The 26,852-nt window shown below is 49.3% G+C and overlaps 1 protein-coding gene across 1 annotated transcript in view; it reads left to right on the top strand.

Moving 5' to 3' along the window:
* Positions 1-239: 239 nt before the first annotated feature.
* The window catches only part of LOC306978808 (uncharacterized protein), a gene marked incomplete at both ends in the record, with an annotated part of 43,966 nt that continues 17,353 nt past the window's right edge, over positions 240-26,852 (top strand). The window contains 2 exons of the mRNA XM_079577488.1: positions 240-413; positions 19,388-19,777. Coding sequence (XP_079433614.1) covers positions 240-413; positions 19,388-19,777 — 564 coding nt within the window. The remainder of the gene's footprint in view (positions 414-19,387; positions 19,778-26,852) is intronic.

Raw genomic sequence — 26,852 nt, 5'->3', positions numbered from 1 at the left:
TTCCTGTACACTATGATCCTCTGCACAGATGTTCCTGTACACTATGTTCCTCTGCACAGATGTTCCTGTACACTATGATCCTCTGCACAGATGTTCCTGTACACTATGATCCTCTGCACAGATGTTCCTGTACACTATGATCCTCTGCACAGATGTTCCTGTACACTATGTTCCTCTGCACAGATGTTCCTCTTGGTGATGGAGCTCCATGTAATCCTGAACCCGTGTTTGTTTCAGCGATGGCCGACGCGGCGCCTCAGAGTGCGGCCTCTGAGGTCACAGGTTCCAGTCCCACCAAAGTCCTGGAGGAACCGAAGCTCAACGGCACCAAGACGAGCGACGGCCCCGAGGAGAGACCAGCGAGCGGAGAGGAGAACCTGGAGGAGGAGCCCGGGCCAGACGAGGACTCAGAGGTGAGGCTTTAGTCCAGACGAGACTCAGAGACTTTAGACGAGACTCAGAGACTTTAGTCCAGACGAGACTCAGAGGCTTTAGTCCAGACGAGACTCAGAGACTTTAGACGAGACTCAGAGACTTTAGTCCAGACGAGACTCAGAGGCTTTAGTCCAGACGAGACTCAGAGACTTTAGACGAGACTCAGAGACTTTAGTCCAGACGAGACTCAGAGACTTTAGTCCAGACGAGACTCAGAGGTGAGACTTTAGTCCAGACGAGACTCAGAGACTTTAGTCCAGACGAGACTCAGAGGCTTTAGTCCAGACGAGACTCAGAGGCTTTAGTCCAGACGAGACTCAGAGGTGAGGCTTTAGACCAGACGAGACTCAGAGACTTTAGACGAGACTCAGAGACTTTAGTCCAGACGAGACTCAGAGACTTTAGACGAGACGAGACTCAGAGACTTTAGACCAGACGAGACTCAGAGACTTTAGACCAGACGAGACTCAGAGACTTTAGACCAGACGAGACTCAGAGACTTTAGACGAGACGAGACTCAGAGGCTTTAGACGAGACTCAGAGACTTTAGTCCAGACGAGACTCAGAGACTTTAGTCCAGACGAGACTCAGAGGCTTTAGTCCAGACGAGACTCAGAGACTTTAGTCCAGACGAGACTCAGAGACTTTAGACGAGACTCAGAGGCTTTAGACGAGACGAGACTCAGAGGCTTTAGACCAGACGAGACTCAGAGACTTTAGACGAGACTCAGAGACTTTAGTCCAGACGAGACTCAGAGGCTTTAGACCAGACGAGACTCAGAGGCTTTAGACGAGACGAGACTCAGAGACTTTAGACGAGACGAGACTCAGAGGCTTTAGACCAGACGAGACTCAGAGACTTTAGACGAGACTCAGAGACTTTAGTCCAGACGAGACTCAGAGGCTTTAGACGAGACTCAGAGACTTTAGTCCAGACGAGACTCAGAGGCTTTAGACCAGACGAGACTCAGAGGCTTTAGACGAGACGAGACTCAGAGACTTTAGACGAGACTCAGAGACTTTAGACGAGACGAGACTCAGAGGCTTTAGACCAGACGAGACTCAGAGACTTTAGTCCAGACGAGACTCAGAGGCTTTAGACCAGACGAGACTCAGAGACTTTAGTCCAGACGAGACTCAGAGACTTTAGACGAGACGAGACTCAGAGACTTTAGACGAGACGAGACTCAGAGACTTTAGACGAGACGAGACTCAGAGACTTTAGTCCAGACGAGACTCAGAGGCTTTAGACGAGACGAGACTCAGAGACTTTAGACGAGACTCAGAGGCTTTAGTCCAGACGAGACTCAGAGGCTTTAGTCCAGACGAGACTCAGAGGCTTTAGTCCAGACGAGACTCAGAGACTTTAGACGAGACGAGACTCAGAGGCTTTAGACCAGACGAGACTCAGAGGCTTTAGACCAGACGAGACTCAGAGGCTTTAGTCCAGACGAGACTCAGAGACTTTAGTCCAGACGAGACTCAGAGGCTTTAGACCAGACGAGACTCAGAGACTTTAGACGAGACGAGACTCAGAGACTTTAGTCCAGACGAGACTCAGAGACTTTAGACGAGACGAGACTCAGAGACTTTAGTCCAGACGAGACTCAGAGACTTTAGACGAGACGAGACTCAGAGACTTTAGTCCAGACGAGACTCAGAGGCTTTAGACGAGACGAGACTCAGAGGCTTTAGTCCAGACGAGACTCAGAGACTTTAGTCCAGACGAGACTCAGAGGCTTTAGTCCAGACGAGACTCAGAGACTTTAGTCCAGACGAGACTCAGAGACTTTAGTCCAGACGAGACTCAGAGGCTTTAGTCCAGACGAGACTCAGAGGCTTTAGACCAGACGAGACTCAGAGACTTTAGACGAGACTCAGAGGCTTTAGACGAGACGAGACTCAGAGGCTTTAGTCCAGACGAGACTCAGAGACTTTAGTCCAGACGAGACTCAGAGGCTTTAGTCCAGACGAGACTCAGAGACTTTAGTCCAGACGAGACTCAGAGACTTTAGTCCAGACGAGACTCAGAGGCTTTAGTCCAGACGAGACTCAGAGGCTTTAGACCAGACGAGACTCAGAGACTTTAGACGAGACTCAGAGACTTTAGACGAGACGAGACTCAGAGGCTTTAGTCCAGACGAGACTCAGAGACTTTAGACCAGACGAGACTCAGAGGCTTTAGTCCAGACGAGACTCAGAGACTTTAGACCAGACGAGACTCAGAGACTTTAGTCCAGACGAGACTCAGAGGCTTTAGTCCAGACGAGACTCAGAGACTTTAGTCCAGACGAGACTCAGAGACTTTAGTCCAGACGAGACTCAGAGGCTTTAGTCCAGACGAGACTCAGAGGCTTTAGTCCAGACGAGACTCAGAGACTTTAGTCCAGACGAGACTCAGAGACTTTAGTCCAGACGAGACTCAGAGGCTTTAGACCAGACGAGACTCAGAGACTTTAGACCAGACGAGACTCAGAGGCTTTAGTCCAGACGAGACTCAGAGGCTTTAGTCCAGACGAGACTCAGAGACTTTAGTCCAGACGAGACTCAGAGGCTTTAGACCAGACGAGACTCAGAGACTTTAGACCAGACGAGACTCAGAGGCTTTAGTCCAGACGAGACTCAGAGGCTTTAGTCCAGACGAGACTCAGAGACTTTAGACCAGACGAGACTCAGAGGCTTTAGACCAGACGAGACTCAGAGACTTTAGACCAGACGAGACTCAGAGGCTTTAGTCCAGACGAGACTCAGAGGCTTTAGTCCAGACGAGACTCAGAGACTTTAGTCCAGACGAGACTCAGAGACTTTAGTCCAGACGAGACTCAGAGGCTTTAGACCAGACGAGACTCAGAGACTTTAGACCAGACGAGACTCAGAGGCTTTAGTCCAGACGAGACTCAGAGGCTTTAGACCAGACGAGACTCAGAGACTTTAGACCAGACGAGACTCAGAGACTTTAGTCCAGACGAGACTCAGAGGCTTTAGTCCAGACGAGACTCAGAGACTTTAGACCAGACGAGACTCAGAGACTTTAGTCCAGACGAGACTCAGAGACTTTAGTCCAGACGAGACTCAGAGACTTTAGACCAGACGAGACTCAGAGACTTTAGTCCAGACGAGACTCAGAGGCTTTAGACCAGACGAGACTCAGAGACTTTAGTCCAGACGAGACTCAGAGACTTTAGTCCAGACGAGACTCAGAGACTTTAGACGAGACTCAGAGGCTTTAGACGAGACTCAGAGGCTTTAGTCCAGACGAGACTCAGAGACTTTAGACCAGACGAGACTCAGAGGCTTTAGACCAGACGAGACTCAGAGACTTTAGTCCAGACGAGACTCAGAGACTTTAGTCCAGACGAGACTCAGAGGCTTTAGTCCAGACGAGACTCAGAGACTTTAGTCCAGACGAGACTCAGAGGCTTTAGTCCAGACGAGACTCAGAGACTTTAGTCCAGACGAGACTCAGAGGCTTTAGTCCAGACGAGACTCAGAGACTTTAGACCAGACGAGACTCAGAGACTTTAGTCCAGACGAGACTCAGAGACTTTAGTCCAGACGAGACTCAGAGGCTTTAGTCCAGACGAGACTCAGAGACTTTAGACCAGACGAGACTCAGAGGCTTTAGTCCAGACGAGACTCAGAGACTTTAGACCAGACGAGACTCAGAGGCTTTAGACCAGACGAGACTCAGAGACTTTAGTCCAGACGAGACTCAGAGACTTTAGACCAGACGAGACTCAGAGGCTTTAGTCCAGACGAGACTCAGAGACTTTAGACCAGACGAGACTCAGAGACTTTAGTCCAGACGAGACTCAGAGGCTTTAGACCAGACGAGACTCAGAGACTTTAGTCCAGACGAGACTCAGAGACTTTAGTCCAGACGAGACTCAGAGACTTTAGACGAGACTCAGAGACTTTAGACCAGACGAGACTCAGAGACTTTAGACGAGACTCAGAGACTTTAGACCAGACGAGACTCAGAGACTTTAGTCCAGACGAGACTCAGAGGCTTTAGTCCAGACGAGACTCAGAGACTTTAGACCAGACGAGACTCAGAGACTTTAGTCCAGACGAGACTCAGAGACTTTAGTCCAGACGAGACTCAGAGACTTTAGACGAGACTCAGAGGCTTTAGTCCAGACGAGACTCAGAGACTTTAGACCAGACGAGACTCAGAGGCTTTAGACCAGACGAGACTCAGAGACTTTAGACCAGACGAGACTCAGAGGCTTTAGACCAGACGAGACTCAGAGGCTTTAGACCAGACGAGACTCAGAGGCTTTAGACCAGACGAGACTCAGAGACTTTAGTCCAGACGAGACTCAGAGACTTTAGTCCAGACGAGACTCAGAGGCTTTAGTCCAGACGAGACTCAGAGACTTTAGTCCAGACGAGACTCAGAGGCTTTAGTCCAGACGAGACTCAGAGACTTTAGTCCAGACGAGACTCAGAGGCTTTAGTCCAGACGAGACTCAGAGGCTTTAGACCAGACGAGACTCAGAGACTTTAGACCAGACGAGACTCAGAGACTTTAGACCAGACGAGACTCAGAGGCTTTAGTCCAGACGAGACTCAGAGGCTTTAGTCCAGACGAGACTCAGAGGCTTTAGACCAGACGAGACTCAGAGACTTTAGACCAGACGAGACTCAGAGGCTTTAGTCCAGACGAGACTCAGAGGCTTTAGTCCAGACGAGACTCAGAGGCTTTAGTCCAGACGAGACTCAGAGACTTTAGACCAGACGAGACTCAGAGGCTTTAGACCAGACGAGACTCAGAGACTTTAGTCCAGACGAGACTCAGAGACTTTAGTCCAGACGAGACTCAGAGACTTTAGACGAGACTCAGAGACTTTAGACCAGACGAGACTCAGAGACTTTAGACGAGACTCAGAGACTTTAGACCAGACGAGACTCAGAGACTTTAGTCCAGACGAGACTCAGAGGCTTTAGTCCAGACGAGACTCAGAGGCTTTAGACCAGACGAGACTCAGAGACTTTAGACCAGACGAGACTCAGAGGCTTTAGTCCAGACGAGACTCAGAGGCTTTAGACCAGACGAGACTCAGAGGCTTTAGTCCAGACGAGACTCAGAGGCTTTAGACCAGACGAGACTCAGAGACTTTAGTCCAGACGAGACTCAGAGGCTTTAGACCAGACGAGACTCAGAGACTTTAGTCCAGACGAGACTCAGAGACTTTAGACCAGACGAGACTCAGAGACTTTAGTCCAGACGAGACTCAGAGACTTTAGTCCAGACGAGACTCAGAGACTTTAGTCCAGACGAGACTCAGAGGCTTTAGACCAGACGAGACTCAGAGGCTTTAGACCAGACGAGACTCAGAGGCTTTAGTCCAGACGAGACTCAGAGGCTTTAGTCCAGACGAGACTCAGAGACTTTAGTCCAGACGAGACTCAGAGGCTTTAGTCCAGACGAGACTCAGAGACTTTAGTCCAGACGAGACTCAGAGGCTTTAGTCCAGACGAGACTCAGAGACTTTAGTCCAGACGAGACTCAGAGACTTTAGTCCAGACGAGACTCAGAGACTTTAGTCCAGACGAGACTCAGAGACTTTAGTCCAGACGAGACTCAGAGACTTTAGTCCAGACGAGACTCAGAGGCTTTAGACCAGACGAGACTCAGAGACTTTAGTCCAGACGAGACTCAGAGGCTTTAGTCCAGACGAGACTCAGAGGCTTTAGTCCAGACGAGACTCAGAGACTTTAGTCCAGACGAGACTCAGAGACTTTAGTCCAGACGAGACTCAGAGACTTTAGTCCAGACGAGACTCAGAGACTTTAGTCCAGACGAGACTCAGAGACTTTAGACCAGACGAGACTCAGAGACTTTAGTCCAGACGAGACTCAGAGGCTTTAGTCCAGACGAGACTCAGAGACTTTAGTCCAGACGAGACTCAGAGACTTTAGACCAGACGAGACTCAGAGACTTTAGTCCAGACGAGACTCAGAGACTTTAGTCCAGACGAGACTCAGAGGCTTTAGTCCAGACGAGACTCAGAGACTTTAGTCCAGACGAGACTCAGAGGCTTTAGTCCAGACGAGACTCAGAGACTTTAGTCCAGACGAGACTCAGAGACTTTAGTCCAGACGAGACTCAGAGACTTTAGACCAGACGAGACTCAGAGACTTTAGTCCAGACGAGACTCAGAGACTTTAGTCCAGACGAGACTCAGAGACTTTAGACGAGACTCAGAGGCTTTAGTCCAGACGAGACTCAGAGGCTTTAGTCCAGACGAGACTCAGAGACTTTAGACCAGACGAGACTCAGAGGCTTTAGACGAGACTCAGAGACTTTAGACCAGACGAGACTCAGAGGCTTTAGTCCAGACGAGACTCAGAGACTTTAGACCAGACGAGACTCAGAGGCTTTAGACCAGACGAGACTCAGAGACTTTAGACCAGACGAGACTCAGAGGCTTTAGTCCAGACGAGACTCAGAGACTTTAGACCAGACGAGACTCAGAGACTTTAGACGAGACTCAGAGGCTTTAGACCAGACGAGACTCAGAGACTTTAGACCAGACGAGACTCAGAGGCTTTAGTCCAGACGAGACTCAGAGGCTTTAGTCCAGACGAGACTCAGAGACTTTAGACGAGACTCAGAGACTTTAGACCAGACGAGACTCAGAGACTTTAGACGAGACTCAGAGACTTTAGTCCAGACGAGACTCAGAGACTTTAGTCCAGACGAGACTCAGAGGCTTTAGTCCAGACGAGACTCAGAGGCTTTAGACCAGACGAGACTCAGAGACTTTAGACGAGACTCAGAGACTTTAGACCAGACGAGACTCAGAGACTTTAGACGAGACTCAGAGACTTTAGACCAGACGAGACTCAGAGACTTTAGACGAGACTCAGAGACTTTAGACCAGACGAGACTCAGAGGCTTTAGTCCAGACGAGACTCAGAGGCTTTAGTCCAGACGAGACTCAGAGGCTTTAGACCAGACGAGACTCAGAGACTTTAGACGAGACTCAGAGGCTTTAGTCCAGACGAGACTCAGAGACTTTAGTCCAGACGAGACTCAGAGGCTTTAGTCCAGACGAGACTCAGAGGCTTTAGACCAGACGAGACTCAGAGACTTTAGTCCAGACGAGACTCAGAGACTTTAGTCCAGACGAGACTCAGAGACTTTAGACCAGACGAGACTCAGAGACTTTAGTCCAGACGAGACTCAGAGACTTTAGTCCAGACGAGACTCAGAGACTTTAGTCCAGACGAGACTCAGAGGCTTTAGACCAGACGAGACTCAGAGGCTTTAGACCAGACGAGACTCAGAGGCTTTAGTCCAGACGAGACTCAGAGGCTTTAGTCCAGACGAGACTCAGAGACTTTAGTCCAGACGAGACTCAGAGGCTTTAGTCCAGACGAGACTCAGAGACTTTAGTCCAGACGAGACTCAGAGGCTTTAGTCCAGACGAGACTCAGAGACTTTAGTCCAGACGAGACTCAGAGACTTTAGTCCAGACGAGACTCAGAGACTTTAGTCCAGACGAGACTCAGAGACTTTAGTCCAGACGAGACTCAGAGACTTTAGTCCAGACGAGACTCAGAGGCTTTAGACCAGACGAGACTCAGAGGCTTTAGTCCAGACGAGACTCAGAGGCTTTAGTCCAGACGAGACTCAGAGACTTTAGTCCAGACGAGACTCAGAGACTTTAGTCCAGACGAGACTCAGAGACTTTAGTCCAGACGAGACTCAGAGACTTTAGTCCAGACGAGACTCAGAGACTTTAGACCAGACGAGACTCAGAGACTTTAGTCCAGACGAGACTCAGAGGCTTTAGTCCAGACGAGACTCAGAGACTTTAGTCCAGACGAGACTCAGAGACTTTAGACCAGACGAGACTCAGAGACTTTAGTCCAGACGAGACTCAGAGACTTTAGTCCAGACGAGACTCAGAGGCTTTAGTCCAGACGAGACTCAGAGACTTTAGTCCAGACGAGACTCAGAGGCTTTAGTCCAGACGAGACTCAGAGACTTTAGTCCAGACGAGACTCAGAGACTTTAGTCCAGACGAGACTCAGAGACTTTAGACCAGACGAGACTCAGAGACTTTAGTCCAGACGAGACTCAGAGACTTTAGTCCAGACGAGACTCAGAGACTTTAGACGAGACTCAGAGGCTTTAGTCCAGACGAGACTCAGAGGCTTTAGTCCAGACGAGACTCAGAGACTTTAGACCAGACGAGACTCAGAGGCTTTAGTCCAGACGAGACTCAGAGACTTTAGACCAGACGAGACTCAGAGGCTTTAGACCAGACGAGACTCAGAGACTTTAGACCAGACGAGACTCAGAGGCTTTAGTCCAGACGAGACTCAGAGACTTTAGACGAGACGAGACTCAGAGACTTTAGACGAGACTCAGAGACTTTAGACGAGACTCAGAGGCTTTAGTCCAGACGAGACTCAGAGGCTTTAGTCCAGACGAGACTCAGAGACTTTAGACGAGACTCAGAGACTTTAGACCAGACGAGACTCAGAGACTTTAGACGAGACTCAGAGACTTTAGTCCAGACGAGACTCAGAGACTTTAGTCCAGACGAGACTCAGAGGCTTTAGTCCAGACGAGACTCAGAGGCTTTAGACCAGACGAGACTCAGAGACTTTAGACGAGACTCAGAGACTTTAGACCAGACGAGACTCAGAGACTTTAGACGAGACTCAGAGACTTTAGACCAGACGAGACTCAGAGACTTTAGACGAGACTCAGAGACTTTAGACCAGACGAGACTCAGAGGCTTTAGTCCAGACGAGACTCAGAGGCTTTAGTCCAGACGAGACTCAGAGGCTTTAGACCAGACGAGACTCAGAGACTTTAGACGAGACTCAGAGACTTTAGACGAGACTCAGAGGCTTTAGTCCAGACGAGACTCAGAGACTTTAGTCCAGACGAGACTCAGAGACTTTAGTCCAGACGAGACTCAGAGACTTTAGTCCAGACGAGACTCAGAGACTTTAGACGAGACTCAGAGACTTTAGTCCAGACGAGACTCAGAGACTTTAGTCCAGACGAGACTCAGAGGCTTTAGACCAGACGAGACTCAGAGACTTTAGTCCAGACGAGACTCAGAGACTTTAGTCCAGACGAGACTCAGAGGCTTTAGTCCAGACGAGACTCAGAGACTTTAGACCAGACGAGACTCAGAGACTTTAGACCAGACGAGACTCAGAGGCTTTAGTCCAGACGAGACTCAGAGACTTTAGACCAGACGAGACTCAGAGACTTTAGTCCAGACGAGACTCAGAGACTTTAGTCCAGACGAGACTCAGAGACTTTAGACCAGACGAGACTCAGAGGCTTTAGACCAGACGAGACTCAGAGGCTTTAGACCAGACGAGACTCAGAGACTTTAGTCCAGACGAGACTCAGAGACTTTAGTCCAGACGAGACTCAGAGGCTTTAGTCCAGACGAGACTCAGAGACTTTAGACCAGACGAGACTCAGAGACTTTAGACCAGACGAGACTCAGAGGCTTTAGTCCAGACGAGACTCAGAGACTTTAGACCAGACGAGACTCAGAGACTTTAGTCCAGACGAGACTCAGAGACTTTAGTCCAGACGAGACTCAGAGACTTTAGACCAGACGAGACTCAGAGGCTTTAGACCAGACGAGACTCAGAGGCTTTAGACCAGACGAGACTCAGAGACTTTAGACCAGACGAGGACTCAGAGGCTTTAGACCAGACGAGACTCAGAGACTTTAGACCAGACGAGACTCAGAGGCTTTAGACCAGACGAGACTCAGAGGCTTTAGACCAGACGAGACTCAGAGGCTTTAGACCAGACGAGGACTCAGAGGCTTTAGTCCAGACGAGACTCAGAGACTTTAGACCAGACGAGACTCAGAGGCTTTAGTCCAGACGAGACTCAGAGGCTTTAGTCCAGACGAGACTCAGAGACTTTAGACCAGACGAGGACTCAGAGGCTTTAGACCAGACGAGACTCAGAGGCTTTAGACCAGACGAGACTCAGAGACTTTAGACCAGACGAGACTCAGAGACTTTAGTCCAGACGAGACTCAGAGGCTTTAGTCCAGACGAGACTCAGAGACTTTAGTCCAGACGAGACTCAGAGGCTTTAGACCAGACGAGACTCAGAGGCTTTAGTCCAGACGAGACTCAGAGGCTTTAGTCCAGACGAGACTCAGAGGCTTTAGTCCAGACGAGACTCAGAGACTTTAGTCCAGACGAGACTCAGAGGCTTTAGACCAGACGAGACTCAGAGGCTTTAGTCCAGACGAGACTCAGAGACTTTAGTCCAGACGAGACTCAGAGACTTTAGACCAGACGAGACTCAGAGGCTTTAGTCCAGACGAGACTCAGAGGCTTTAGTCCAGACGAGACTCAGAGACTTTAGACCAGACGAGACTCAGAGACTTTAGACCAGACGAGACTCAGAGGCTTTAGACCAGACGAGACTCAGAGACTTTAGTCCAGACGAGACTCAGAGACTTTAGACCAGACGAGACTCAGAGGCTTTAGTCCAGACGAGACTCAGAGGCTTTAGTCCAGACGAGACTCAGAGGCTTTAGTCCAGACGAGACTCAGAGACTTTAGTCCAGACGAGACTCAGAGGTGAGACTTTAGTCCAGACGAGACTCAGAGGCTTTAGACCAGACGAGACTCAGAGGCTTTAGTCCAGACGAGACTCAGAGACTTTAGTCCAGACGAGACTCAGAGACTTTAGTCCAGACGAGACTCAGAGGCTTTAGACCAGACGAGACTCAGAGGCTTTAGTCCAGACGAGACTCAGAGGCTTTAGTCCAGACGAGACTCAGAGACTTTAGACCAGACGAGACTCAGAGGCTTTAGTCCAGACGAGACTCAGAGGCTTTAGACCAGACGAGACTCAGAGGCTTTAGTCCAGACGAGACTCAGAGACTTTAGACCAGACGAGACTCAGAGACTTTAGTCCAGACGAGACTCAGAGGCTTTAGACCAGACGAGACTCAGAGACTTTAGTCCAGACGAGACTCAGAGACTTTAGTCCAGACGAGACTCAGAGACTTTAGACGAGACTCAGAGACTTTAGACCAGACGAGACTCAGAGACTTTAGACGAGACTCAGAGACTTTAGACCAGACGAGACTCAGAGACTTTAGTCCAGACGAGACTCAGAGGCTTTAGTCCAGACGAGACTCAGAGACTTTAGACCAGACGAGACTCAGAGACTTTAGTCCAGACGAGACTCAGAGACTTTAGTCCAGACGAGACTCAGAGACTTTAGACGAGACTCAGAGGCTTTAGTCCAGACGAGACTCAGAGACTTTAGACCAGACGAGACTCAGAGGCTTTAGACCAGACGAGACTCAGAGACTTTAGTCCAGACGAGACTCAGAGACTTTAGTCCAGACGAGACTCAGAGGCTTTAGTCCAGACGAGACTCAGAGACTTTAGTCCAGACGAGACTCAGAGGCTTTAGTCCAGACGAGACTCAGAGACTTTAGTCCAGACGAGACTCAGAGGCTTTAGTCCAGACGAGACTCAGAGACTTTAGACCAGACGAGACTCAGAGACTTTAGTCCAGACGAGACTCAGAGACTTTAGTCCAGACGAGACTCAGAGGCTTTAGTCCAGACGAGACTCAGAGACTTTAGACCAGACGAGACTCAGAGGCTTTAGTCCAGACGAGACTCAGAGACTTTAGACCAGACGAGACTCAGAGGCTTTAGACCAGACGAGACTCAGAGACTTTAGTCCAGACGAGACTCAGAGACTTTAGACCAGACGAGACTCAGAGGCTTTAGTCCAGACGAGACTCAGAGACTTTAGACCAGACGAGACTCAGAGACTTTAGTCCAGACGAGACTCAGAGGCTTTAGACCAGACGAGACTCAGAGACTTTAGTCCAGACGAGACTCAGAGACTTTAGTCCAGACGAGACTCAGAGACTTTAGACGAGACTCAGAGACTTTAGACCAGACGAGACTCAGAGACTTTAGACGAGACTCAGAGACTTTAGACCAGACGAGACTCAGAGACTTTAGTCCAGACGAGACTCAGAGGCTTTAGTCCAGACGAGACTCAGAGGCTTTAGACCAGACGAGACTCAGAGACTTTAGTCCAGACGAGACTCAGAGGCTTTAGTCCAGACGAGACTCAGAGACTTTAGACCAGACGAGACTCAGAGGCTTTAGTCCAGACGAGACTCAGAGACTTTAGTCCTGACGAGACTCAGAGACTTTAGACCAGACGAGACTCAGAGACTTTAGTCCAGACGAGACTCAGAGACTTTAGTCCAGACGAGACTCAGAGACTTTAGTCCAGACGAGACTCAGAGGCTTTAGACGAGACGAGACTCAGAGACTTTAGTCCAGACGAGACTCAGAGACTTTAGTCCAGACGAGACTCAGAGACTTTAGTCCAGACGAGACTCAGAGGCTTTAGTCCAGACGAGACTCAGAGGCTTTAGTCCAGACGAGACTCAGAGACTTTAGTCCAGACGAGACTCAGAGACTTTAGACCAGACGAGACTCAGAGACTTTAGACCAGACGAGACTCAGAGGCTTTAGTCCAGACGAGACTCAGAGACTTTAGTCCAGACGAGACTCAGAGACTTTAGTCCAGACGAGACTCAGAGACTTTAGACCAGACGAGACTCAGAGACTTTAGACCAGACGAGACTCAGAGGCTTTAGTCCAGACGAGACTCAGAGGCTTTAGTCCAGACGAGACTCAGAGGCTTTAGTCCAGACGAGACTCAGAGACTTTAGTCCAGACGAGACTCAGAGGCTTTAGTCCAGACGAGACTCAGAGGCTTTAGTCCAGACGAGACTCAGAGGCTTTAGTCCAGACGAGACTCAGAGACTTTAGACCAGACGAGACTCAGAGGCTTTAGTCCAGACGAGACTCAGAGGCTTTAGACCAGACGAGACTCAGAGACTTTAGTCCAGACGAGACTCAGAGGCTTTAGACCAGACGAGACTCAGAGACTTTAGTCCAGACGAGACTCAGAGACTTTAGACCAGACGAGACTCAGAGACTTTAGTCCAGACGAGACTCAGAGACTTTAGTCCAGACGAGACTCAGAGACTTTAGTCCAGACGAGACTCAGAGGCTTTAGACCAGACGAGACTCAGAGGCTTTAGACCAGACGAGACTCAGAGGCTTTAGTCCAGACGAGACTCAGAGGCTTTAGTCCAGACGAGACTCAGAGACTTTAGTCCAGACGAGACTCAGAGGCTTTAGTCCAGACGAGACTCAGAGACTTTAGTCCAGACGAGACTCAGAGGCTTTAGTCCAGACGAGACTCAGAGACTTTAGTCCAGACGAGACTCAGAGACTTTAGTCCAGACGAGACTCAGAGACTTTAGTCCAGACGAGACTCAGAGACTTTAGTCCAGACGAGACTCAGAGACTTTAGTCCAGACGAGACTCAGAGGCTTTAGACCAGACGAGACTCAGAGGCTTTAGTCCAGACGAGACTCAGAGGCTTTAGTCCAGACGAGACTCAGAGACTTTAGTCCAGACGAGACTCAGAGACTTTAGTCCAGACGAGACTCAGAGACTTTAGTCCAGACGAGACTCAGAGACTTTAGTCCAGACGAGACTCAGAGACTTTAGTCCAGACGAGACTCAGAGACTTTAGTCCAGACGAGACTCAGAGGCTTTAGTCCAGACGAGACTCAGAGACTTTAGTCCAGACGAGACTCAGAGACTTTAGTCCAGACGAGACTCAGAGACTTTAGACCAGACGAGACTCAGAGACTTTAGTCCAGACGAGACTCAGAGACTTTAGTCCAGACGAGACTCAGAGGCTTTAGACGAGACTCAGAGGCTTTAGACCAGACGAGACTCAGAGGCTTTAGTCCAGACGAGACTCAGAGGCTTTAGTCCAGACGAGACTCAGAGACTTTAGTCCAGACGAGACTCAGAGACTTTAGTCCAGACGAGACTCAGAGACTTTAGACGAGACTCAGAGGCTTTAGACGAGACTCAGAGGCTTTAGACGAGACTCAGAGGCTTTAGTCCAGACGAGACTCAGAGGCTTTAGACGAGACTCAGAGGCTTTAGACCAGACGAGACTCAGAGGCTTTAGACCAGACGAGACTCAGAGACTTTAGTCCAGACGAGACTCAGAGGCTTTAGTCCAGACGAGACTCAGAGACTTTAGACGAGACTCAGAGACTTTAGTCCAGACGAGACTCAGAGACTTTAGACGAGACTCAGAGACTTTAGTCCAGACGAGACTCAGAGACTTTAGTCCAGACGAGACTCAGAGACTTTAGTCCAGACGAGACTCAGAGACTTTAGACCAGACGAGACTCAGAGACTTTAGTCCAGACGAGACTCAGAGGCTTTAGTCCAGACGAGACTCAGAGACTTTAGTCCAGACGAGACTCAGAGACTTTAGTCCAGACGAGACTCAGAGACTTTAGACCAGACGAGACTCAGAGACTTTAGTCCAGACGAGACTCAGAGACTTTAGTCCAGACGAGACTCAGAGGCTTTAGACGAGACTCAGAGGCTTTAGACCAGACGAGACTCAGAGGCTTTAGTCCAGACGAGACTCAGAGGCTTTAGTCCAGACGAGACTCAGAGACTTTAGTCCAGACGAGACTCAGAGACTTTAGTCCAGACGAGACTCAGAGGCTTTAGACGAGACTCAGAGGCTTTAGACCAGACGAGACTCAGAGGCTTTAGACCAGACGAGACTCAGAGACTTTAGTCCAGACGAGACTCAGAGGCTTTAGTCCAGACGAGACTCAGAGACTTTAGACGAGACTCAGAGACTTTAGTCCAGACGAGACTCAGAGACTTTAGACCAGACGAGACTCAGAGGCTTTAGTCCAGACGAGACTCAGAGACTTTAGACCAGACGAGACTCAGAGGCTTTAGACGAGACTCAGAGGCTTTAGTCCAGACGAGACTCAGAGACTTTAGTCCAGACGAGACTCAGAGGCTTTAGTCCAGACGAGACTCAGAGGCTTTAGACCAGACGAGACTCAGAGGCTTTAGACCAGACGAGACTCAGAGGCTTTAGACCAGACGAGACTCAGAGGCTTTAGTCCAGACGAGACTCAGAGACTTTAGACCAGACGAGACTCAGAGGCTTTAGACCAGACGAGACTCAGAGACTTTAGACCAGACGAGACTCAGAGGCTTTAGTCCAGACGAGACTCAGAGACTTTAGACCAGACGAGACTCAGAGGCTTTAGTCCAGACGAGACTCAGAGACTTTAGACGAGACTCAGAGGCTTTAGTCCAGACGAGACTCAGAGGCTTTAGTCCAGACGAGACTCAGAGACTTTAGACGAGACTCAGAGACTTTAGACCAGACGAGACTCAGAGACTTTAGACGAGACTCAGAGACTTTAGTCCAGACGAGACTCAGAGACTTTAGTCCAGACGAGACTCAGAGGCTTTAGTCCAGACGAGACTCAGAGGCTTTAGACCAGACGAGACTCAGAGACTTTAGACGAGACTCAGAGACTTTAGACCAGACGAGACTCAGAGACTTTAGACGAGACTCAGAGACTTTAGACCAGACGAGACTCAGAGACTTTAGACGAGACTCAGAGACTTTAGACCAGACGAGACTCAGAGGCTTTAGTCCAGACGAGACTCAGAGGCTTTAGTCCAGACGAGACTCAGAGGCTTTAGTCCAGACGAGACTCAGAGACTTTAGACCAGACGAGACTCAGAGGCTTTAGTCCAGACGAGACTCAGAGACTTTAGACGAGACTCAGAGACTTTAGACGAGACTCAGAGGCTTTAGTCCAGACGAGACTCAGAGACTTTAGTCCAGACGAGACTCAGAGGCTTTAGTCCAGACGAGACTCAGAGGCTTTAGTCCAGACGAGACTCAGAGGCTTTAGTCCAGACGAGACTCAGAGACTTTAGTCCAGACGAGACTCAGAGACTTTAGTCCAGACGAGACTCAGAGGCTTTAGACCAGACGAGACTCAGAGGCTTTAGTCCAGACGAGACTCAGAGGCTTTAGTCCAGACGAGACTCAGAGACTTTAGTCCAGACGAGACTCAGAGACTTTAGTCCAGACGAGACTCAGAGGCTTTAGTCCAGACGAGACTCAGAGACTTTAGACCAGACGAGACTCAGAGACTTTAGACCAGACGAGACTCAGAGGCTTTAGTCCAGACGAGACTCAGAGACTTTAGACCAGACGAGACTCAGAGACTTTAGTCCAGACGAGACTCAGAGACTTTAGACCAGACGAGACTCAGAGGCTTTAGACCAGACGAGACTCAGAGGCTTTAGACCAGACGAGACTCAGAGACTTTAGACCAGACGAGGACTCAGAGGCTTTAGACCAGACGAGACTCAGAGACTTTAGACCAGACGAGACTCAGAGGCTTTAGACCAGACGAGACTCAGAGACTTTAGACCAGACGAGACTCAGAGACTTTAGTCCAGACGAGACTCAGAGACTTTAGACCAGACGAGGACTCAGAGGCTTTAGACCAGACGAGACTCAGAGACTTTAGACCAGACGAGACTCAGAGGCTTTAGACCAGACGAGACTCAGAGACTTTAGACCAGACGAGACTCAGAGACTTTAGTCCAGACGAGACTCAGAGGCTTTAGTCCAGACGAGACTCAGAGACTTTAGTCCAGACGAGACTCAGAGGCTTTAGACCAGACGAGACTCAGAGGCTTTAGTCCAGACGAGACTCAGAGACTTTAGTCCAGACGAGACTCAGAGACTTTAGACCAGACGAGACTCAGAGGCTTTAGTCCAGACGAGACTCAGAGGCTTTAGTCCAGACGAGACTCAGAGACTTTAGACCAGACGAGACTCAGAGGCTTTAGTCCAGACGAGACTCAGAGACTTTAGTCCAGACGAGACTCAGAGGCTTTAGTCCAGACGAGACTCAGAGACTTTAGACCAGACGAGACTCAGAGGCTTTAGTCCAGACGAGACTCAGAGGCTTTAGTCCAGACGAGACTCAGAGACTTTAGTCCAGACGAGACTCAGAGGTGAGACTTTAGTCCAGACGAGACTCAGAGGCTTTAGACCAGACGAGACTCAGAGGCTTTAGTCCAGACGAGACTCAGAGACTTTAGTCCAGACGAGACTCAGAGACTTTAGTCCAGACGAGACTCAGAGACTTTAGTCCAGACGAGACTCAGAGACTTTAGTCCAGACGAGACTCAGAGACTTTAGTCCAGACGAGACTCAGAGACTTTAGTCCAGACGAGACTCAGAGGTGAGACTTTAGTCCAGACGAGACTCAGAGGCTTTAGACCAGACGAGACTCAGAGACTTTAGACCAGACGAGACTCAGAGGCTTTAGTCCAGACGAGACTCAGAGACTTTAGTCCAGACGAGACTCAGAGACTTTAGACCAGACGAGACTCAGAGGCTTTAGTCCAGACGAGACTCAGAGACTTTAGACCAGACGAGACTCAGAGGCTTTAGTCCAGACGAGACTCAGAGGTGAGACTTTAGTCCAGACGAGACTCAGAGGCTTTAGACCAGACGAGACTCAGAGACTTTAGACCAGACGAGACTCAGAGGCTTTAGACCAGACGAGACTCAGAGACTTTAGACCAGACGAGACTCAGAGGCTTTAGTCCAGACGAGACTCAGAGACTTTAGTCCAGACGAGACTCAGAGACTTTAGACCAGACGAGACTCAGAGGCTTTAGTCCAGACGAGACTCAGAGGCTTTAGACCAGACGAGACTCAGAGACTTTAGTCCAGACGAGACTCAGAGACTTTAGTCCAGACGAGACTCAGAGACTTTAGTCCAGACGAGACTCAGAGGCTTTAGTCCAGACGAGACTCAGAGACTTTAGACGAGACTCAGAGACTTTAGACGAGACTCAGAGACTTTAGACGAGACTCAGAGACTTTAGACGAGACTCAGAGACTTTAGTCCAGACGAGACTCAGAGACTTTAGACGAGACTCAGAGGCTTTAGTCCAGACGAGACTCAGAGACTTTAGACGAGACTCAGAGACTTTAGTCCAGACGAGACTCAGAGACTTTAGACGAGACTCAGAGGCTTTAGTCCAGACGAGACTCAGAGACTTTAGACGAGACTCAGAGACTTTAGTCCAGACGAGACTCAGAGACTTTAGACGAGACTCAGAGGCTTTAGTCCAGACGAGACTCAGAGACTTTAGTCCAGACGAGACTCAGAGACTTTAGACGAGACTCAGAGACTTTAGACCAGACGAGACTCAGAGGCTTTAGTCCAGACGAGACTCAGAGACTTTAGACGAGACTCAGAGACTTTAGACGAGACTCAGAGACTTTAGACGAGACGAGACTCAGAGGCTTTAGACGAGACTCAGAGACTTTAGACGAGACTCAGAGACTTTAGACGAGACTCAGAGACTTTAGACGAGACTCAGAGGCTTTAGTCCAGACGAGACTCAGAGGCTTTAGTCCAGACGAGACTCAGAGGCTTTAGACGAGACTCAGAGGCTTTAGACGAGACGAGACTCAGAGACTTTAGACCAGACGAGACTCAGAGGCTTTAGACGAGACTCAGAGACTTTAGACGAGACTCAGAGACTTTAGACGAGACTCAGAGACTTTAGTCCAGACGAGACTCAGAGACTTTAGACGAGACTCAGAGGCTTTAGTCCAGACGAGACTCAGAGGCTTTAGTCCAGACGAGACTCAGAGGCTTTAGTCCAGACGAGACTCAGAGGCTTTAGACGAGACTCAGAGGCTTTAGACCAGACGAGACTCAGAGACTTTAGACCAGACGAGGACTCAGAGACTTTAGTCCAGACGAGACTCAGAGACTTTAGACGAGACTCAGAGGCTTTAGTCCAGACGAGACTCAGAGACTTTAGTCCAGACGAGACTCAGAGACTTTAGTCCAGACGAGACTCAGAGGCTTTAGACCAGACGAGACTCAGAGACTTTAGTCCAGACGAGGACTCAGACTCCTTTAATCGTAGCTCCTCCTCGCTCCTCGTCTCTCTGATAATCATCTCTCCTTGCGTCTCCTCAGGACCTCGCAGCAGCAGACTCTGAGGCCTCAGAGGGCGTGGCCTCAGAGGGCGTGGCCTCAGAAGGCGTGGCCTCAGAGGGCGTGGCCTCAGACTCGGTCCTCTGCGACTCCTGTATCGACGCCCCCCGCCCCGCCCTGAAGTCCTGCCTGACCTGCCTGGTGTCGTACTGCGAGGCCCACCTCAGGCCCCACGTGGAGAACCCCAAGTTCTCCGCTCACCGCCTGGTGGATCCTCTGAGGGACATCGAGAGGAAGACGTGTGAGCTTCATCACCGCGGCCTGGCCTGGTTCTGCCTCGCCGACCGGCTGTGCGTGTGTGAGGGCTGTGTGGAGGAGGAGCATCGAGGACACGAGCTGAAGCCTGTGGAGGAGGCGCGCCAGAACATCCAGGTAATGTTCTCCAGGAGACAGAACATCCAGGTCATGTTCTCCAGGAGACAGAACAGCCAGGTCATGTTCTCCAGGAGACAGAACATCCAGGTCATGTTCTCCAGGAGACAGAACATCCAGGTCATGTTCTCCAGGAGACAGAACATCCAGGTAATGCTCTCCAGGAGACAGAACATCCAGGTAATGTTCTCCAGGAGACAAAACATCCAGGTTATGTTCTCCAGGAGACAGAACATCCAGGTAATGCTCTCCAGGAGACAGAACATCCAGGTCATGTTCTCCAGGAGACAGAACATCCAGGTCATGTTCTCCAGGAGACAGAACATCCAGGTAATGTTCTCCAGGAGACAGAACATCCAGGTCATGTTCTCCAGGAGACAGAACATCCAGGTCATGTTCTCCAGGAGACAGAACATCCAGGTAATGCTCTCCAGGAGACAGAACATCCAGGTCATGTTCTTCAGGAGACAGAACATCCAGGTCATGTTCTCCAGGAGACAGAACATCCAGGTCATGTTCTTCAGGAGACAGAACATCCAGGTAATGTTCTCCAGGAGACAGAACATCCAGGTCAGACTTGTATGGGGAATTCTGCCATTCATTTGTATGGGGAATTCTGCCATTCATTTGTATGGGGAATTCTACCATTCATTTGTATGGGGAATTCTGCCATTCATTTGTATGGGGAATTCTACCATTCATTTGTATGGGGAATTCTGCCATTCATTTGTATGGGGAATTCTGCCATTCATTTGTATGGGGAATTCTACCATTCATGTGTATGGGGAATTCTACTATTCATTTGTATGGGGAATTCTACCATTCATTTGTATGGGGAATTCTACCATTCATTTGTATGGGGAATTCTACCATTCATTTGTATGGGGAATTCTGTCATTCATTTGTATGGGGAATTCTACCATTCATTTGTATGGGGAATTCTGCCATTCATTTGTATGGGGAATTCTACCATTCATTTGTATGGGGAATTCTAGCATTCATTTGTATGGGGAATTCTGCCATTCATTTATATGGGGAATTCTGCCATTCATTTGTATGGGGAATTCTACCATTCATTTGTATGGGGAATTCTACCATTCATTTGTATGGGGAATTCTGTCATTCATTTGTATGGGGAATTCTGCCATTCATTTGTATGGGGAATTCTACCATTCATTTGTATGGGGAATTCTGTCATTCATTTGTATGGGGAATTCTGCCATTCATTTGTATGGGGAATTCTTCCATTCATTTGTATGGGGAATTCTGCCATTCATTTGTATGGGGAATTCTGTCATTCATTTGTATGGGGAATTCTGTCATTCATTTGTATGGGGAAATCTACCATTCATTTGTATGGGGAATTCTACCATTCATTTGTATGGGGAATTCTGTCATTCATTTGTATGGGGAATTCTACCATTCATTTGTATGGGGAATTCTGCCATTCATTTGTATGGGGAATTCTACCATTCATTTGTATGGGGAATTCTGCCATTCATTTTAATGGGGAATTCTACCATTCATTTGTATGGGGAATTCTGCCATTCATTTGTATGGGGAATTCTGCCATTCATTTGTATGGGGAATTCTGCCATTCATTTGTATGGTGAATTCTGCCATTCATTTATATGGGGAAATCTACCATTCATTTGTATGGGGAATTCTACCATTCATTTGTATGGGGAATTCTACCATTCATTTGTATGGGGAATTCTGCCATTCATTTGTATGGGAAATTCTACCATTCATTTGTATGGGGAATTCTGCCATTCATTTGTATGGGGAATTCTACCATTCATTTGTATGGGGAATTCTACCATTCATTTGTATGGGGAATTCTACCATTCATTTGTATGGGGAATTCTACCATTCATTTGTATGGGGACTTCTACCATTCATTTGTATGGGGAATTCTACCATTCATTTGTATGGGGAAATCTGCCATTCATTTGTATGGGGAATTCTACCATTCATTTGTATGGGGAATTCTACCATTCATTTGGAAGGGGAATTCTACCATTCATTTGTATGGGGAATTCTACCATTCATTTGTATGGCGAATTCTACCATTCATTTATATGGGGAATTCTACCATTCATTTGTATGGGGAAATCTGCCATTCATTTGTATGGGGAATTCTGCCATTCATTTGTATGGGGAATTCTGCCATTCATTTGTATGGGGAATTCTGCCATTCATTTGTATGGGGAAATCTGCCATTCTTTTTGTATGGGGAATTCTGCCATTCATTTGTATGGGGAAATCTGCCATTCATTTGTATGGGGAATTCTACCATTCATTTGTATGGGGAAATCTGCCATTCATTTGTATGGGGAATTCTACCATTCATTTGTATGGGGAATTCTACCATTCATTTGTATGGGGAATTCTGCCATTCATTTGTATGGGGAATTCTGCCATTCATTTGTATGGGGAATTCTACCATTCATTTGTATGGGGAATTCTACCATTCATTTGTATGGGGAATTCTACCATTCATTTGTATGGGGAATTCTGCCATTCATTTGTATGGGGAAATCTGCCATTCATTTGTATGGGGAATTCTGCCATTCATTTGTATGGGGAATTCTGCCATTCATTTGTATGGGGAATTCTGCCATTCATTTGTATGGGGAATTCTACTATTCATTTGTATGGGGAAATCTGCCCATTCACTGTAATGGAACTTCAGGTGCATTCAGGTCTTTCAGCCATTTCTGTAGCTTCTGCAATTTCAGCAGTTTCAAGACCAGGATCCAGACCAGGTCCAAGGACTAAACCAGGACTAAACCAGGGCTAAACCAGGACTAAACCAGGACTAAACCAGGACTAAACCAGGACTAAACCTGGACTAAACCAGGACTAAACCAGGACTAAACCAGGACTAAACCAGGACGTAACAGGGACTAAACCAGGACTAAACCAGGTCTAAACCAGGACTAAACCAGGACTAAACCAGGTCTAAACCAGGACTAAACCAGGACTAAACCAGGACTAAACCAGGTCTAAACCAGGACTAAACCAGGACTAAAGAGGGACTAAACCAGGACTAAACCAGGTCTAAACCAGGACTAAACCAGGACTAAACCAGGTCTAAACCAGGACTAAACCAGGACTAAAGAGGGACTAAACCAGGACTAAACCAGGTCTAAACCAGGACTAAACCAGGACTAAACCAGGACTAAACCAGGACTAAACCAGGACTAAACCAGGACTAAACCAGGTCTAAACCAGGACTAAACCAGGGCTAAACCAGGACTAAACCAGGACTAAACCAGGACTAAACCAGGACTAAACCAGGACTAAACCAGGACTTAACCTGGACTAAACCAGGACTAAACCAGGTCTAAACCAGGACTAAACCAGGGCTAAACCAGGACTAAACCAGGACTAAACCAGGACTAAACCAGGACTAAACCTGGACTTTGGAACAGTATGAAACGCTCCTGCAGGTCATTGATCTTTCAGGGACAATGGGTCTGAGTTTCCGCCTCCACCCCAGGCTTTGAACCTCTGACCCCCCACCTGAACCAGCACAACTTCTCCTGTTCAGCTTTACCCAAATCTGAAAGCTTCACCACAAGAAAAGGTGACGAGAACAAAGGAAACTGACAAAACAAGTGACGGAAACACGGCAACAGCGCCAGGAAAAAGATGAGTTTAGATGAGTTTTGTTGGTCTTAGCTTTCAAATGAGGTGCGACACTGGCCGACAGACTGTGAGCTCCGGTCCAGAAGCTTTAGATTTGGGTGAAGCTGAGCCGGAGGAAATGCACTGGGTGAAGGTGGGGTCAGAGGTTAAATGACACACATATTATTCCCGGTCTTTGACTCCACCTCCTCTTTGACTCCGCCTCCTCTTTGACTCCGCCTCCTCTTCCCTCTTGACTCCGCCTCCTCAGACCTGAACCCGTCTCTGTCCTCGCTCTTTGACTCCGCCTCCTCTTTGACTCCGCCTCCTCTTCCCTCTTGACTCCGCCTCCTCAGACGGCTCTGCTCTTTCCTCGCTCTTTGACTCCGCCTCCTCAGACCTGAGCCCGGCTCTGTCCTCGCTCTTTGACTCCGCCTCCTCTTGACTCCGCCTCCTCTCGACTCCGCCTCCTCAGACCTGAGCCCGGCTCTGTCCTCGCTCTTTGACTCCGCCTCCTCTTTGACTCCGCCTCCTCTTTGACTCCGCCTCCTCAGACCTGAGCCCGGCTCTGTCCTCGCTCTATGACTCCGCCTCCTCTTCCCTCTCGACTCCGCCTCCTCAGACCTGAGCCCGTCTCTGTCCTCGGTCTTTGACTCCGCCTCCTCAGACCTGAGCCCGGCTCTGTCCTCGGTCTTTGACTCCGCCTCCTCAGGCTCTGCTCTGTCCTCGCTCTTTGACTCCGCCCCCTCAGGCTCTGCTCTCTCTTCCCTCTTGACTCCGCCTCCTCAGACCTGAGCCCGGCTCTGTCCTCGGTCTTTGACTCCGCCTCCTCTTCCCTCTCGACTCCGCCTCCTCAGACCTGAGCCCGTCTCTGTCCTCGGTCTTTGACTCCGCCTCCTCAGACCTGAGCCCGGCTCTGTCCTCGGTCTTTGACTCCGCCTCCTCTTCCCTCTCGACTCCGCCTCCTCAGACCTGAGCCCGTCTCTGTCCTCGGTCTTTGACTCCGCCTCCTCTTTGACTCCGCCTCCTCTTGACTCCGCCTCCTCAGACCTGAGCCCGGCTCTGTCCTCGGTCTGTGACTCCGCCTCCTCTTCCCTCTCTGACTCCGCCTCCTCAGACCTGAGCCCTCCTCAGGCTCTGCTCTGTCCTCGCTCTCTTCTCTCTGAGCTGGAGAGTGAAATGTGTGGAATCCGGGCGAGTTGAGACACGTCTGGAGGAACATCTGACCCGAGGACACGACTCTACAGCAGCTGCTTCGCTCTGAACAATCAGAATAATCAGAATAATCAGAATAATATGTTGATTTTACATCATCAGAAATATGACAAAATGGCTTCACTTTTATGTGGCTTTATTCCATGTTTTTCTACATTTCTTGGAGACAAACTGGATCCTGAATCAGTTTCCTTCTGATCTCACAGCTGCGTTTGTGACCCAGGAGCAGCTCAACAAGAGTCATGACGATGTTTAAAGAACAGAATCATCCTGAGGTCAAAGACTCGTCGCCTCTTTGTCCTCAGATAGATCCACCTGAGGTTAAAGACTCGTCGCCTCTTTGTCCTCAGATAGATCCTCCTGAGGTTAGAGACTCCGGCGCCTCTTTGTCCTCAGATAGATCCTCCTGAGGTTAGAGACTCGTCGCCTCTTTGTCCTCAGATAGATCCTCCTGAGGTTAGAGACTCGGCTCCTCTTTGTCCTCAGATAGATCCTCCTGAGGTTAGAGACTCGGCTCCTCTTTGTCCTCAGATAGATCCTCCTGAGGTTAGAGACTCGTCGCCTCTTTGTCCTCAGATAGATCCTCCTGAGGTTAGAGACTCGGCTCCTCTTTGTCCTCAGATAGATCCTCCTGAGGTTAGAGACTCGGCGCCTCTTTGTCCTCAGATAGATCCTCCTGATGTTAGAGACTCCGGCGCCTCTTTGTCCTCAGACAGATCCTCCTGAGGTTAAAGACTCGTCTCCTCTTTGTCCTCAGATAGATCCTCCTGAGGTCAAAGACTCGTCACCTCTTTGTCCTCAGATAGATCCTCCTGAGGTTAGAGACTCCGGCGCCTCTTTGTCCTCAGACAGAACCATCCTGAGGTCAAAGACTCGTCTCCTCTTTGTCCTCAGATAGATCCTCCTGAGGTTAGAGACTCGTCGCCTCTTTGTCCTCAGACAGATCCTCCTGAGGTTAGAGACTCGTCGCCTCTTTGTCCTCAGACAGATCCTCCTGAGGTTAAAGACTCGGGGCCTCTTTGTCCTCAGATAGATCCTCCTGAGGTTAGAGACTCGTCGCCTCTTTGTCCTCAGATAGATCCTCCTGAGGTTAGAGACTCGTCGCCTCTTTGTCCTCAGACAGATCCTCCTGAGGTTAAAGACTCGGGGCCTCTTTGTCCTCAGATAGATCCTCCTGAGGTTAAAGACTCGGCGCCTCTTTGTCCTCAGACAGATCCTCCTGAGGTTAAAGACTCGGCGCCTCTTTGTCCTCAGATAGATCCTCCTGAGGTTAGAGACTCCGGCGCCTCTTTGTCCTCAGACAGAACCATCCTGAGGTCAAAGACTCGTCTCCTCTTTGTCCTCAGATAGATCCTCCTGAGGTTAGAGACTCGTCGCCTCTTTGTCCTCAGACAGATCCTCCTGAGGTTAGAGACTCGTCGCCTCTTTGTCCTCAGACAGATCCTCCTGAGGTTAAAGACTCGGGGCCTCTTTGTCCTCAGATAGATCCTCCTGAGGTTAGAGACTCGTCGCCTCTTTGTCCTCAGACAGATCCTCCTGAGGTTAGAGACTCGTCGCCTCTTTGTCCTCAGACAGATCCTCCTGAGGTTAAAGACTCGGGGCCTCTTTGTCCTCAGATAGATCCTCCTGAGGTTAAAGACTCGGCGCCTCTTTGTCCTCAGACAGATCCTCCTGAGGTTAAAGACTCGGCGCCTCTTTGTCCTCAGATAGATCCTCCTGAAGTTAAAGACTCGGGGCCTCTTTGTCCTCAGATAGATCCTCCTGAGGTTAAAGACTCGGCGCCTCTTTGTCCTCAGACAGATCCTCCTGAGGTTAAAGACTCGGGGCCTCTTTGTCCTCAGATAGATCCTCCTGAGGTTAAAGACTCGGGGCCTCTTTGTCCTCAGATAGATCCTCCTGAGGTTAAAGACTCGGCGCCTCTTTGTCCTCAGACAGATCCTCCTGAGCCTCAGCGGTTATTTCTGTCACGCCTCATCAGCCTGGTCCTGATCACAGACCGACAGCTGATAAAACACGTCAGTCACGCTGCAGCGCCACCTGCTGTTCACCTCAGAGCCTTTAGAGAAATACAGTCTGAGAGAGTCTGAGCCCGAGTCCGAGTCCGAGTCCGAGTCCGAGTCCGAGCCCGAGTCCGAGCCCGAGTCTGACTCTTCTGTTTCTGTGAGGGGCGCGGCACTTTCTGCAACATCACGTCCACAAATATTGACTGACTTTGAACTCTGAGGTC

The sequence above is a fragment of the Gobius niger genome, assembly GCF_951799975.1.
Source record: "Gobius niger genome assembly, chromosome: 19".
NCBI lineage: Eukaryota > Metazoa > Chordata > Actinopteri > Gobiiformes > Gobiidae > Gobius > Gobius niger.
Note: the sequence above shows the minus strand (reverse complement) of the source record. Positions and strands in the feature narration are given on the sequence as shown.